The sequence below is a fragment of the Ranitomeya imitator genome, chromosome 5 (genome assembly GCF_032444005.1).
Source record: "Ranitomeya imitator isolate aRanImi1 chromosome 5, aRanImi1.pri, whole genome shotgun sequence".
Taxonomy (NCBI): Eukaryota; Metazoa; Chordata; class Amphibia; order Anura; family Dendrobatidae; genus Ranitomeya; species Ranitomeya imitator.
Window position 1 is genome coordinate 424666145 of NC_091286.1, and position 15306 is coordinate 424681450.

At 43.4% G+C, this 15306-nt stretch overlaps 1 protein-coding gene and 1 pseudogene across 6 annotated transcripts in view; one reads left to right on the forward strand and one right to left on the reverse strand.

Annotated features, from left to right (window-relative positions):
• Positions 1 to 15306, forward strand: part of LPP (LIM domain containing preferred translocation partner in lipoma) — a 438714-nt gene that overhangs the window by 207961 nt on the left and 215447 nt on the right. For all 6 annotated transcript variants that reach the window (XM_069727091.1, XM_069727088.1, XM_069727092.1 and 3 more), the window contains 2 exons: positions 7327 to 7442; positions 13542 to 13664. In XM_069727091.1, the coding sequence (XP_069583192.1) occupies positions 7327 to 7442; positions 13542 to 13664 (239 nt within the window). The remainder of the gene's footprint in view (positions 1 to 7326; positions 7443 to 13541; positions 13665 to 15306) is intronic.
• Positions 9813 to 11675, reverse strand: LOC138638095 (thyroid hormone receptor-associated protein 3 pseudogene; annotated as a pseudogene).

Consider the following 15306-nt stretch of genomic DNA (forward strand, 5'->3'; position numbering starts at 1 on the left):
AGACTGTAGAACAGGGGTCCACAACCTGTAGCTCGGGAGCCACATGTGGCTCGCGGTTCCAGGAATTGTGGCTCGCGGCTGTCTGTCAGCTTGGTGAATTAGCTCCAGTACTAGCAAACAGGTATGAAGAGCAAATCTGAAAATGGTGAATTTTGTGAGCAGCCCTGCACAGAAGAGCAGATCTGGACACACATATACTGGCCTTAGGGGTTTTGAGATGATTTATGTGTGGTATGCTGGAGACAAGATGATACCACCTGTCAGAGGAGATGTTTGAAGCTGGATGTGACAGTGTCTTGGGAGAATACTGAATGGGGGTATTGTGGAAACCCCTGGATCTTAGTATACTGCTTTGGCGTGATTTTTGTGGAAAAGCTTTGGTTAACCATTATGCCTGTAATGAGGGCTTTGGTTGCCACTATTGTGAGGGGGGCGGGAGCCGAATGTGGCTCACGACCCTCTCTCAAGGCTGGATGTGGCTCCCGACCCTCTCTCAGAGCTGAATGTGGCTCTCAAGGTCAGAAACGTTGGGGACCTCTGCTGTAGAAGTACCCTCCTCCCCCCCAACATTCCCATAGCCATAGGTTTCTCACAGTGAGGGGGGGTGTCTGCGTAGGCTGTGTATGGTGGGGCGAACTTTAAGTCCAGGCTTTTTCTTGTGTTAACACAGGTATCTGAACTATGGAGCACGAGTGAATTGACACACTGTGCGGGTGTCACGGGGGTACTGGTTAGACTACAGCTGATTACCCGGGCCCCTGTGATATCCCTCAGACTAGGGAAAACCCTGTCTGTCCCTCTCTCAGAATTTATACTGATGGTGTGCTTGTCTGGGCCGCCTGGCCTGACCCCGACTCCTGTTTCAGCCCTATGCTGAAACCTCCACACACCAACCTCCACAGAAAGAACAGACAGGGAAAACTAAAATACGCACCACGCCGCAGACACACAGGAAAACACTATAATAATTACCAGCTAGATTAACCCCGGATAACCTGGATAAAATCTAGCCGGCGCAACTGAGCGTATAGTGGACAAATGTGGAATTACCGCTGTCTGTCGGACGCCTTAGTGTGAATAGCGTCCGACATGACAGCGGGGTAAAGACCCCCAGTTACCAGAGGAGCACAGTTCTCACTTTCCTCTGAAGGCCCACATTACCAATGACCAGTATATCATCGCATGCCTCTGGATTTACTTTTAGCACAAACACACATATTTGCCCTATGGTTTTACTAGTGAGCGCCAACTTTTTATGTCTGTTTGCCAGAATCTGTTTTGCAAGGGAGAGAAAGTTGCTGGATCTTAAAATACATGGCTATATATTTTTAGAACTGAATGTGAAGTTTAGCATCAACCACTGGAAAGAAGATTCATCTGGGAATGGTTTGGCAAATGAGATCCTGTTACTCCAAGACTTTGAGGATGGCGGGTGTGTAGCTGCTGTCAGATGATTGCCGAGTGTTATGATTTGGGGAGACGACTCTGTAGAGTCAGTTTAGCGTTTCTTGCTGACTTCGGAAGAACATTAACCATTTAGGGGATGACATCCTGTTCCACGGAGCGGTTCTGTGGGTGTTCAGCTTTATTTGTGCCTGCGAGTTGTGAGAAGATAATTCATCACCTCACCTTGTGAGCACTCATTCATTTTAACTGATTACGCCTCCAACTATTCTCACATTGCTGAAATTACTAATTGCTATTCCTCGTGTGTCAAACAGCGAATCCTGAATAATTAATCCCAAATAAAATTAGTTGAATTGGTCCTTTTTAATTAGAGTTCCTGCTGCTGTTTGTTCTGAGCTTCCTTTTTCCATCCTGCTCTGAGAATTTGGGGATGATTAAAACTGTTTAAGGCTTAAACAGTTGGTGACCTTTCCTTGCAGAATAAATCTATAACCGCAATATTTCAACTGGCATGGGGTGATCTGCATTATTTTTGCTTGATAAAAAAGAAAAAAAAAACCTTTTATGACTTTGGAGTTCCCAATAAAATAAATGAAATTGGCTTCTGTTATAAATGAGTATGCCACAGTGTTCGATTGGGCTGAAAGCAAGAGATAGCGAGTGGGTCTGTAACCCTAGAAGGTCTTGATGGAGATGACAAAAATGATTGTATTTGCTTAGCAGAGATGGTCTTCTATGGTTAGATTTTTATTTCTTTTTTGTCAGTAGATCTGTGGATGTAGGCAAGTCATTATCAGACAGAATTCATGGGGTAATTAAACTCTACTAGTTAAAATCTAGCCATTTCTTCACATCATTTAACTAGGCCATCTGGATATTCGTTAGGACTCTATACTTTAGTTGACCTTTTACCATCTTGGACTTCTTATTGGCATGTCACTTTATTACTATCTCAGATTACCAGTGTCAACATTTAGTGTTTTTTCCATTTTATTTCTGGTTTGGCTTCAAATTTGGTTTAGTGCAGCAAGATGCAATAGATATTAACTGTAGATTATCACCCCTTTTGGAAGCCGTGATGGCCAGTTGTTGCGGCGCTCCGCATTTAGATGGGTGCTTTTATGTGGGATGACCTGGTGGGTTTTGTTTACCATAATGGAACTTTGTGGAATTTTACAAAACTTTTTATTTGGCAAGTGGACACTTGACTATGATTCAGCCTCTTTGGGAACTTGGACAGTCCTTTTTAAACACATTATTTTTGGGGGTAAAGTTACTTAGAATTGGCATCTGCAAATTATAATAAAATGTATTCAGGTTATTCCATTAGTCAGTGTTGGAAAACAGTCTGTTTGAATAGGCAACATCTTCACAGAATGACCAGTTTTGTCATTTCACTTTTGTCATTGGAAAGGAAAAAGTCTGACATACCTTTTAACATCTTTGTACCAGCGTTTACATTAATTTAGGTTGGGCTATTCGGTTTATTGCTTTTATGGGTTTGTCAGAAATTTAGATATATGGTAAAGTGAGTTGTCCAAATGTCTACTTTTATTAGGAAATGGGAAACCTCATGCTATTATTACTAATTCAGGAACTTTCTTAAATATTCTGAGACACTTTTTAGTGCTTCACTTGTCACCACAAAAATTGTTCTGCATTTGTGAGGACAAGCAAGACCAAACTACAATATATGAAAGAATAAGCCGGCAACATCCCTTTAAACCTTGTTTATAGGGTGTCTGACACAGAAAACTAAAAAGACAATTTCTCTTGTATGATGGAGGTATGAGCATCTGTATATACAAAGTAATATGCAAAAGTTTTAAAGGGAATCTGTCACCAGGCTTTTGCTACCTCATCTAAGAGCAGCATGATGAAGGGAAAAGGACCCTGAACACTACGATGTATCACTTAGTTTACTGGGTGCAGCAGTTGTGACATGGAGTTCCTAGGTGCAGCATAAAGCAGAGCTGAGAAAGCTTAACCCCACCCACACTATGCTCTCTATGTGCATAGTCTATAGAATGTGAGCTGCTTATCACAAGAGGGGCGTGGTATGCCTAGGCTTCATTCACTGCTGTAGTCATGGCCGTGATTATCACCAGGTGATAAAACCTTCATTGTAAGTAAACAATAGCACTAGCTTTATAAGTGATACATTGCTGAATTCTCTGTGTTAGTCTCTACCTCATGCTGCCCTCAGGTTACATGGTGAATAAACAGTTGGCAAATTCCCCTTAAATATGTATAGAAAAAAATGCTCAAAGTAAGAATGCATTAAACAAGTGTTAATAATTTTTATCCATTAACAAAATCCAAATTGAACACGAGAGAAATCTATATCAGATCAGTATTTGTTGTGACAAATGTTTGCCTCCCAGTTCTTCTATGTATACTTGCACAAAATCATGGACTTTGGTATAATTGGTTGCTCATACACCTGACATAATCCTAAAAACAGATGATGATAATCATTTTCATATGTCAGTTAAAACACAATCATTAGCTTAAAAGAGATTTTCCCACAAACAAAAGTTCATTTTAATCAAAAGATCTTTGAATAATAATTTCTACAATTGGATGTGATTAAAGGGAACCTGTCACCCCGAAAATCGCGGATGAGGTAAGCCCACCGGCATCAGGGGCTTATCTACAGCATTCTGTAATGCTGTAGATAAGCCCCCGATGTTACCTGAAAGAGGAGAAAAAGACATTATATTATACTCACCCAGGGGCGGTCCCGCTGCTGGTCAGGTCGGATGGGTGTCTCCGGTCCGCTGCGGCGCCTCCCATCTTCATTACAAGACGTCCTCTTCTGATCTTCAGCCACGGCTCCGGCGCAGGCGGACTTTGCTCTGCCCTGTTGAGGGCAGACAAAGTACTGCAGTGCGCAGGCGCCGGAAAGGTCAGAGGCCCGGTGCCTGCGCACTGCAGTACTTTGTCTGCCCTCAACAGGGCAGAGCAAAGTACGCCTGCGCCGGAGCCATGGCTGAAGATCAGAAGAGGACGTCTTGTAATGAAGATGGGAGGCGCCGCAGCGGACTGGAGACACCCATCCGACCTGACCAGCAGCGGGACCGCCCCTGGGTGAGTATAATATAACGTCTTTTTCTCCTCTTTCAGGTAACATCGGGGGCTTATCTACAGCATTACAGAATGCTGTAGATAAGCCCCTGATGCCGGTGGGCTTACCTCACCTGCGATTTTCGGGGTGACAGGTTCCCTTTAAATAAAATGTCATTGTGCTGAGATAATCTTATAAATGTGCCCCTGCTGTGTACTGTGTAATGGCTGTGTCTGACCGTACAGGAACATGGTCTGATCATACCACAGCTCCTGGGCAGAGGAGGAAGCAAAACAGTATACTGACATTACAGCAGGGGATCACAAATGATTTTTCTGTGAGGTAAAACATTTCCTTGTCTGTTTTTAAACAATGTTTTACTTCAAAGAAAGAATCATTTGTGATCCCGTGCTGTAATGGCTGTATACTCCCCCCTGCCCAGGAGATGTGATATGATCAGACCATGCTCCAGCACGGTCAGACACAGCCATTACACAGTACACAGCAGGGGCACATTAGGCAATCCCCACATATTGCAGTGGTCTGCCACCCAAGTCATGCAGCCGCAGGTACTCAAACATATTATCCAAGCATGTCCGAGATACTCTAATACACCCGAGGATGCTCGGATAACACATTGAGTACATTCGCTCATCACTATTCCCTTTGCATCGGAAGATGCCCAGAGGTGCCGAACATACCACAGCTCCTGGGCAGGGGAGGAAGCAAAAGACAATACTAACATTACAGCCGGAGATCGCAGAGGATACATTTTGTGAGGTAAAATATTTTTGTGAGGTGAAATATTTTACCTGACAAAATGAATCCTCTGTTATCCCCTGCCGTAATGTAAGTATTGTCTTTTGCTTCCTCACCTGCCCAGGAGATGTGATATGCTCCGTACACGGTCAGACACAGACCATTTTTAAAATGAACTTTTGTTTGTGGGAAAACCCCTTTAATGTGACCGGCTTCCTCTGCCTGTAGTCACGTCGCGCATCTGCTGCCGGGATCAGCGGAATGATTCACTGCGCCTGCGCGGAATTCGGCAGGTGCAGTAAATCAGACCGCCGCCATCTTTGTGCAGACAGATAGCGGTGGTCACATTAAAATTGCGCATGCACTTCTCTTGTACAAAGATGGCAGCGGTCAGGGAATTATTCGGCTGATCCCGGCAGCAGCGTGTTCGCGATGGTGTTCTGCTGGTGGTACCTCGCAAGAGGCTGTGTACGGCGTATACAGTGTGTGTGCAGTGTGTACGGCGTATACAGTGTGTGTGTTGTGGGTACGGCATATACAGTGTGTGTGTTGTGGGTACGGCATATACAGTGTGCGTTTGTGTATGTGGTGTGACGGTGTTCCGCTGGTGGTGCCGCGCAAGAGGCTGGTACCATCAGCAGTTTCCATATTGAGACACCCATCACTTGGGTGTCCCAATATGGTGGTCGGTGAACTTCTGTCGCTTGGAATTCTGGGATCCCGACACATCTGGACGGAGCAGGATGTGAAGACATTACAAGGTAAGTATATATTAAGATCACCATAATGACACTTTGAGGTCTTTGACATGTAACTGTTTCTGTTACATGGATGCATTAGAGGGGCCAAAATATCTTATAATTTACCTGTTGTTAAAATAACTGGACCATCTGCCTAACCTCCCACCATTCCAATTCCTGTATTAATTATGACGCTCAAATGTAAATCTCTTTTAAACGAACAATGGTGAACGCAACAGAAAATGTGATTACTTTGAAAGAGAGCCATTCTTTTCTGGCTGATAAGGGATGTGAGTTTCTCCAGCAGCCCATATATTTGTATGGATGAATATGTTATTGCACGAGTAATTGGATTACACACCAATTTCTGTAAGACCGTGTTTCACTGATGATCAGGGCTGGGTGATCCATTACAGCCAGTTATGTGTGTACTTTCTGTATTGCACAGTTGTTACTGCAGTCTAAAAATATTATTTTACCGATGTCCTAGGCACTTCCAAATTACCGTGAGGGAGCATTCGTAGGAGTCCTATTTTCACAATAAGCTTGCAGTCTAAACAGATTTACCGGTCACTCAATAAACAAGCAAAACACTCGTTCACCAAGCGACGTGATTTTTTGTGTGTCACAAACAATCCTCATTGTGGCAGCTGCTCATCATGTGTCAACAATAGAAGTCTATGCGTCCAGAACAATCTATTATAGATCGTTCTGCGTGCATCATTACGTGCCACCTGCCTTTGTAAACAGACTGTGGAACAGCTGCCTATTGGTAAATATCTACTGATCGGTGGTCGTTTACCACGGCAACATTGGGTATTGTAAATCCGCCATAACTGCTGTTCTCATTCCTTCAGTGTTTGTGAGGTGCGTGGACATTGTTAAAGTATATGAATTACTGCTCGCCAGTGATGAGCGAACGTGCTTGGATAACGTCTCATCTGAGCATGCTCGGGTGTTATCGGAGTTTCTTGGGCGCGCTCGTATGTTATGTTTGAGTCCCGTGGCTGCATGATTTGCGGCTGTTACACCACCTGAACACGTGGCGATTACCTGTTTGTTACGCAATCCTCACATGTGTTGAGGCTGTCTAACTGCAGCAAATCTTGCATACGCGCGGATTCTAACATAACATGCAATCACCCCCAGATGCTCGGATAACACCCGAGCATGCTCAGTTAAGACGTTATCCAAGCACATTCACTCATCACTACTGCTCTCTTTTTGTCTCTGCGCCTCAATATGCAGTATATGGTCATTTTTGGCATATGTTGAGGGGGGTGTGCACCTATATTTTTTTTATCATAAAAGATTTGTGAAGTGTAACGAATTATTGTCTTTCCTGATTTGCAGGGGACTTTCCACCACCACCTCCTCCTCCTGAGGAGCAAAGTCTTCAGCATTCGTCTGGCTTTGGGAACTTTCCTCCTCCTCCTCCTGATCCCGATGACGCAGTGTTCAATGTTCAGGTAATGCGTTAGAAAAGAATAAGAGGCCATATTTTAGGCTGCTGACATTTAACATTCATACCCTGTTCTAAAGTATCATGATTAGAAGTGTGGAAACCGCCATTTATCCATTTCGTAGTACATGCTAGGTGGGGTGTAGAGAGATCTTGCTTCAGCTTTATTATCATCTACAGTTAATTGATGACCTTTGAATTATCTGCCTGCATCATGTCCAGATATGTTGGGTCCATCAGATGGAGAGCGGCTCCTGGTAGTCACTCTTCCTAATATATCAGTGTGTGCGATGATGACTTGAGGCCATAATAGCAGAGGACAAGCTCTCCTCCAGTGCGACTTCGTAGGCTCTGATCACATTGCATTCCTTTTTTTTATCCTGTGCCTACACCAGAATGAAAACAAAAAGTCTCCATACTTGTTCTATGACTAATATATGCTATGAAAAACCTAAAAGTATGACCTGGGATGTAAACTGGTGTGGATGCAGTGTGTAAGCGCATCCACACTGGCCACTGAACAGAAAAAAACTGGCAAGCATAATGATTGAATACCCTGCAGTAAATAAATAAAAAGCAATAGTAAAAAATATAGCGTACTTGGTTAACATGTTTTTTGATCAAAAAATGCAAAAGCCACCAGACCACGTCACAGTGACCCTAATTGGGACAGGCCTAACTCTATTACAATCTTACCGTTTGTCCAGTGACACGCATGTGGGGCTGAGAAGGACTGAGCCAACTAGTGGAAGCACAGCCGAGGGAGACCGCATCAATATAATGCCCAGGTCAAGGAAAGGCAGGCCACACCTTTTAATATTAGAGTTAGTACTGTCCCAATTATGGTCACCGTGAAGTGGTTGGATGGCTTTAGTATTTTGTTTACCAAAAAACATGTTAACTATGTACCCTATATAATTTTCATGCACTATTTTTTATTTATTTACTGCAGGGAAGTTAATATTATGGTTCCGTCTTTGTTTTTTTTTTTTTTTTTTCTGATGCATACTATGGTCATATTACTATAATAGACTCCATTTGTTTTTACAAGAAATAAAAGTGCAGCAGGATCTGACCCAATTGTGAACACACATGTGTAGTAGAATAAATCCTGCCCGCACTGGTCTCTAAGACATTGGCTTTATGTGCTTGGAACATTCCTTTCAAATTTGTGAAAAAAAATGATTTTTACATCAGGTGAGTGTTAAAAGGATCTGAGACACTTTTTTTTTCTTTTTAATAGCTCACTTATTACTGAGGGTCAAGCTTCTCTAACCTTCAGTGATCATTGGCTATTACCAGGGAAGTCACATTGTACTATAATGTAACATAATTGTAGCTCTTTGGCTTGTCATTGGAACACAATTCACTGCTGAGCAACTGTGAATAGATTTGCCAGAATTACTTAAAGGGAACCTGTCACCCCCAAAATCGATGGTGAGCTAAGCCCACCAGCATCAGGGGCTTATCTACAGTATTCTGGAATGCTGTAGATAAGCCCCCTATGTATCCTGAAAGATGAGAAAGAGGTTAGATTATACTCACCTGGGCTTTGCGGTCCGATCTGATAGGCGTCGCGGTCCGGTCCGGTGCCTCCTATCTTCATAGGATGACGTTTTCTTCTTGCATTCACGCTGCTGCTGCGGCGCAGGTGTACTTTCTGCCCTGTTGAGGGCAGAGCAAAGTACTGCAGTGCGCAGGTGCTGGGCCTCTCTGACCTTTCCCGGCGCCTGTGCCGGAGTCGCAGCGTGAAGACAAGAAGAGGACGTCATCGTGAGAAGATGGGAGGCCCCTGACCGGACTGCGATGCCCATCGCACCAAAACTGGACCAGGACCACCCCTGGGTGAGTATAATCTAACCTCTTTTTCTCATATTTTAGGATACATCGGGGGCTTATCTACAGCATTACAGAATACTGTAGATAAGCCCCTGATACTGGTGAGCTTAGCTCACCTTCGATTTTGGGGGTGACAGGTTCCCTTTAAGTCTACAAGCACCTAATGCAGATTTAAAGAATTGTCTCATGAAGACTATGCAAAAAGATCCTGCTGGGCACCGGCTATGGATTTCACCTGAAGCAGCAGGTTTATCGGCTGATTTATATGTGACTAGTTTCACTAGTAAAACAGATCAGGTCCCTTTTTAATATAAGATTAGCTGAAAGACTTCCCAAACTTTTTCTTCTAGACGAGAGCCTCAACAACTTAGCCGCTGTAATGCCTTTGCCTCATCAGTAGTAGACATGCAGATTCCATGAGCAAGCACGGAGACCTCAGTATCAACTTTTGATTTCATAATAAAGATGTTCATACACCTAAAAAGACAGTCTGACGTTACTCTGTATGTAGGGTAAGCGGATGCTGGCATAAAGGGCAAACAGCTCAGATGGGCTGCGCTGAGGCTGTGCAGACTGGATGTGTTGGAAGATGGACTTGAATTCTTGTTCTTTCTTGTTGCTGTGAACAAGATCCCGAGACAGTTTCCGCTCATGAGCCATTACTCCGCTTGGACGTGCAAGATCCTCGTCAAATGAATCCAAGCGCACATTAGGACCCATCTCTCTGCTAACAGAGAAATTGGATTTGGAGAAAGACATGTCCTCATTGGATAACAGCTTCTCCCTACTCTCTGAGGATTTCCTAGATGGGGGAGACTCGCTCCTCTCCTTTGATGCCTTGAAACTGGTTACTCTGAAATTTTTTTCGGGCAGGAACCCTTTATGGCTGGACTTGGAGGCCTTCTCTTTCTTGGATTTTTCACCATAAAGTTCCTCTTCCACATCCACAGACTTTTTGCGTTTTTCCTTAGTGCTTGTTGCAAAAGACAATTCTTCCCATTTAGCTGGATCATATGCATCTTGACTCTTGGAATCACTATCGGAATCTTTCCTTCCTCATCCTTTTTTCTCTTGCTCTGCATCCTCTTTTGCATATTGCAATTCAGACAATTTCAATTTCTCCAAGTCCTCTCGCATTTTATAGCGTTTTGGGGATATGCTCTTTCTATAGGCCCTCTCTAACTCACTCATAGCAAAATCAGTAGGGCTGCTACGATCCTTCATTTTCTCCAAATTAGACAGCTTTTCCTTTCCATTCTCTTTCTCCAGCTCCAAGGCCTTATTTTTCTGCTCCTCCATGAACCTTTTATATCCAGTTCACACTGGTGCAGTCATCTCTCCAGATCGGCCATCTTCTTTTTGACTATTGCCATATAGAGAGCTCATTGAAGGTGGGCTATTGGTCATAGGACTCTTCCTTGGTGGACTCAAGCTATGTTTGAATGGACTTTGACGAGAAGATGCTCTGAAGGAAGAGCCACTTTGCAAAACTGTGGGTGAGGGTGGACTAGGCTTCTGTCCAGGACTGGGCCTGGGAGAGCAGCGTCGAACCACCACAGACTGTACATAGCTTTTAAGTGTTGGTGCACGTTCAGGACTGTGTTGAGGTGCAGGGCTTTCATCATAAGCTTCCATATCCTGCCAGGTTTTACTTCCCTCTTTGCTACCAGTATCCGCTGCCCCAGAAGTAGACTGTTCCTTTGAATCATGATCTGTTGCCGGAGGAGAGGACCTGCGATCCTTTGAACGTCTCTTCTTATCTTTTTTCGATTTACGCTTAGTCTCCACTCTGCTATGATTAGAGGAAGACCTAGAAGATGAAGACCGCCGGGAGCGATCAGATGATGATTTATGTGAATTTCTTGAATGGCTTCTAGACCGAGGAGACACAGATCTCCTCTTTGGAGAGCGTGAACGAGATCGGGTACTGCGAGGACTATATGGTTGGCGGTTGTAATTTTGCCAATTTGGGCGGTAATTTACATATCCACCACGATTATGTTGACCTCGTGGATAAAAACCTCTACCACGCCCTCGGAAATAATATATAACCTCTGTTGTGACCACGAAAATCATGGTTTTGGTGAACTCTTGGATGGTTTCTGTCTCTATACCCAGGTGAGTAAGACCTTGAGCGGGATCGAGAACTGTGCCTTCGCTTGCGAGAGTGTGAGAGTGACCTCGAGCGGGACCTAGACTTGGAAAATGAGCGAGATCTTGAGCGGGAAATAGAGCGAGATGACCCCGATCTGGACTTTGACTTGTTTTTGGACATCTTTCAAATCAGTCCCTGCAATCTTAAGTATAGTAATGGAAATACTCCTGAGCAGTTAGCTTGTGTAGAAGACAGGTCTCAAGCTGCGCTCTACCGACTGCCTCCTCCAGCTTCCAGGAACAGCGCGGAGTCCGGAATCCTTCAGTCTAACGGGAGACATTCCTTCTTCTAGTTGAGAACAGATGCACACTTGTCTATGTCAAATGTGTATGGGCAAGTCGGGAAGAATTGCTTTTGGCAAACTGCTATTTAAGTTGTCTTTGCATGTTTACCGTATTTTGCGGATAAGATGCACCGGATTATAAGACGCACCCCAAATTTTAAGGAGAAAAATAGGAAAAAAAACTTTTTTAATAAAATGGTGTTTTTATAATCCATGCATCTTATTGCTTACTGTGGGTGGTGGCTGCTGTGAAGCGGGATCCAGAGTCGCTGCTGGAGGAGGCAAAAGTGGAGCGTTGCTGCAGGCCACAGGCTGGGATGAGGGGATGATCAGATGTGCGCTGCTACAGGTTTTCGGTGGTGTGGGGGCTATGTCGACATTTTGTGAAAGTCCAGAGCCCCCGCATTTACATAGTTTACTATGCAGTGGACCGCATGCGCAGATGGAGATCTCTGCACCAAGATCTCGGGAGATGAGATCTCTGTGAGAATTTTTCACAGTCATCTGCTGTGAAGACACTGAGCTTGAGCTGCGGTGACCTCATCACTGTTTTTTCCCCACGGTGCTGAGGTCACTGCACTTCAGCCCTACTGTGAATGCAGCTTCATTGACTGGCTGTAACCTCGATTAAGTTACTACTGCTCACTGATGCTGCACTTGCAGCAGCCCATTCACCAGTGGTTCTCAGCCTGGACGGTCACATCTTGCCACCGTCCAGGTTGAAAACTATTTATCCCTCAAACATGGATTACGGCGTGGGACAGAACAACGGAGAGGTGAGGGATATTGTTGTTGTTTTTTATTTTTACTTTATTACAGGAGACTAGGGATTCGGTGGAATTAGGCGTTACGTGAGTATAATGGTGTTTGTTAAAAATGGAAAACTGTTTTGGTTTATTTATAATAAAAGACTTTATTTTGGCTGTGTCTTAATTTACCATGTAACTATAGGATTAGTAATGGATAGGTGTCTTATAGACACTTCTCCATTATGAAGCCGTGGGCTTGATGTCACCTGACAATACAAAGGTGACATCAACCTCACAAATGTGAACCCAATTTACCACCGCTACAGGGCAAGTGGGAAGAGCCGGGCAAAGTGCCAGAATTGGCGCATCTAATAGATATGCCTTTTTTTGGGAGGCTGTCGGCTGCTATTTTTAGGATGAAGGAGGCTGTGTCAATGGCCCCTTACCAGCCTGGGAATACCAGCCCCCAGCTGTCTGCTTTAGCAAGGCTGGTTGTCAAAAATGAGGGGACCTCACTCCGTTTTTTTTATTTTTTTAATTATCATTTATTTACAGTTCAGGAGCCGGCTAATGAATACTCCCATCAGCCGCTCCTGCTGTCACTGTTATTGGCTGCAGCAGGCGTAGGTTGATGGGAGTAATAGTCCCATCAGCTACCGCTTGCTGTCATTGTTATCACTTGAATATAACTCTCATCATTCTCCCTTGCTCGTGCTGATCGTAAGCATAGTAGAGGAGAATGATGAGCTGTCTTTCGCACCTTGCGCCGGGGGACAGTGCTTACTGTACCACTTATTTCCTGGCACCGGTGTGTCACATGGATGACATCCTAGTGTGTCATCCGAGTGCACATGTGTGGGACTTTTAGCAGCCCGTGCTGATGGTAAAAACCGGGCATGTCATTGTGTTTTGCCCACGGACATGTGCACAGACCCATTCACTTGTGTATGTGTATGTGTCTCTGGTACGTGTGAAAACTGTCACCACATGTACCGGAGACACGGATGTGTGAAAGAGTCTTTAGACAATATTGTTTCTAGACGTTGGTGTTTTCTAATGTATGTTCTTCCTGTTTCACAGATTAATACCAGTGGAAAAACTCTAGAAGAACGGCGCTCAAGCCTAGATGCAGAAATTGACTCCTTGACCAGCATCTTGGCTGATTTGGAAAGCAGCTCTCCGTACAAACCAAGGACAAGTCAGGTACAAAAATGTCTTTGGAGCAGCACAACTTTCTGTAGCGTCTCCTATTTGTAGTATTTTTTGTTAATATGCAGAGTTCGTGATAGTGGCAAGGTAATGAAACCAAGAGGACCGGAAACGAACAGATCTTTGGAATAAGATCACAATACTATCTAATGTTTACAGTTTAAAGAGAGCTTTACTTTCATGGGATGTGCGTGATGTGCTTTTTTTTGTTTTGTAGCTTTGTCCACTTTTGGTAGCTTTTGGTTCAAGCTTTGGTAGCCTCATTCAGCACACTGTCTAGAAGCACACCTGGAAAACCTTAGAGAATTTGATAGCTGCATAATGTAGAGACTGATTTCAGGGATTTGTCACTTGACTCCTGGTTGCAGCTTGATAGAATCCCTGTTTTCTCTGTTGTAGATGTAGCAGTGGTCAGAATGCAGAGCTGTTTCTAACCCCACCTCATCCCTAATTGACAGCTTGCTGAATTGACTGTGTACACAGGGAACTTTCTATCAGTGGTGGGGCGGGGTTATGCAGATTAGCCTGACTAGTCGGCATCTGAGACATTGTCCTCTATTGATTTAATCTCTAGCTCATAAAGCATAAATTGCATTAAAACTACAGCACACAGCCAAATAAGTGACATATCCCTGGAATCAAGGTCTCAGCTCCTACATTATGCTGTTGTCAGATTACATATCAAAAACCTGCTGACAGATTCACTTTCAATGCCAAACCCCTAGTTTTACTTATTTGTAATCTTATATAATGAGTCAATGAGTCATTAATTGAAATATCTTTTCAGTAAGTGGTCGGATTTTGTTTTTTTTTGTTTTTTTTGTTTTTTTTTTTTTGTACAAACTCACAAAAGTGCTTTTATAAAAAAAAAAAATTTGTTTGAGGAACTTTTTATTTTTCCAATTTTTCCCTATTCTTTTCCCCTACTTATTGCAGTTAATCTCATGACCCTGCCTTTCCTAAATTTATGGGCTATAGGATTGTTAGCTATAAGCAGTGTTCTGTCCTTAAAATGATTGTTCTTGTGTAAAGTTTATACTTATAGTAACTTCCATATTATTTACTAGAAAATACGTTTCTAGAGTGATTGGTTACTGCCAAGTAGAGACCTATGAAATTTTAGGTGCCTTAGTACATACACTTTTGTGAAGGCAGCTCAAATATTTACCGAACCGTAATTTAGGATTTCTCTTTATTGTTGATCCCATTAATTCACATAGTTGATAGGTTTGGCAGAAGTGACCCTAGTTTAGTTCAGTTAATTGGGTTCCTTCAATGACTCCGCTTGGGTCCGCTCACGTAATATATTTATAGATTATACACACGTTCTATATTTATAAGCTAAAATAACCCTTGTCTAGTCGAAAGTTTACAAATGCTAAGGGCACAATTGGTTAGAAGCAAATTTCCATGCAATGTGAAAATCACGTTAAAGACAGTTTGCAGAACTTGGCCAAGTCTTTGCAGTAAAGGTTCTTTAACACAATCGCATTTACTGTAAAGGACATCTTCCAGCTTCAAAGCCTGGGGTCTAATTCCTGCTCAGACAATTTTGAATACTTTGTCTGAATCCCATTTATTAGTGTGGGCCAAGGCAAATGGTAGATGACTCGTGTGACGTACTTTATTTTGGAAG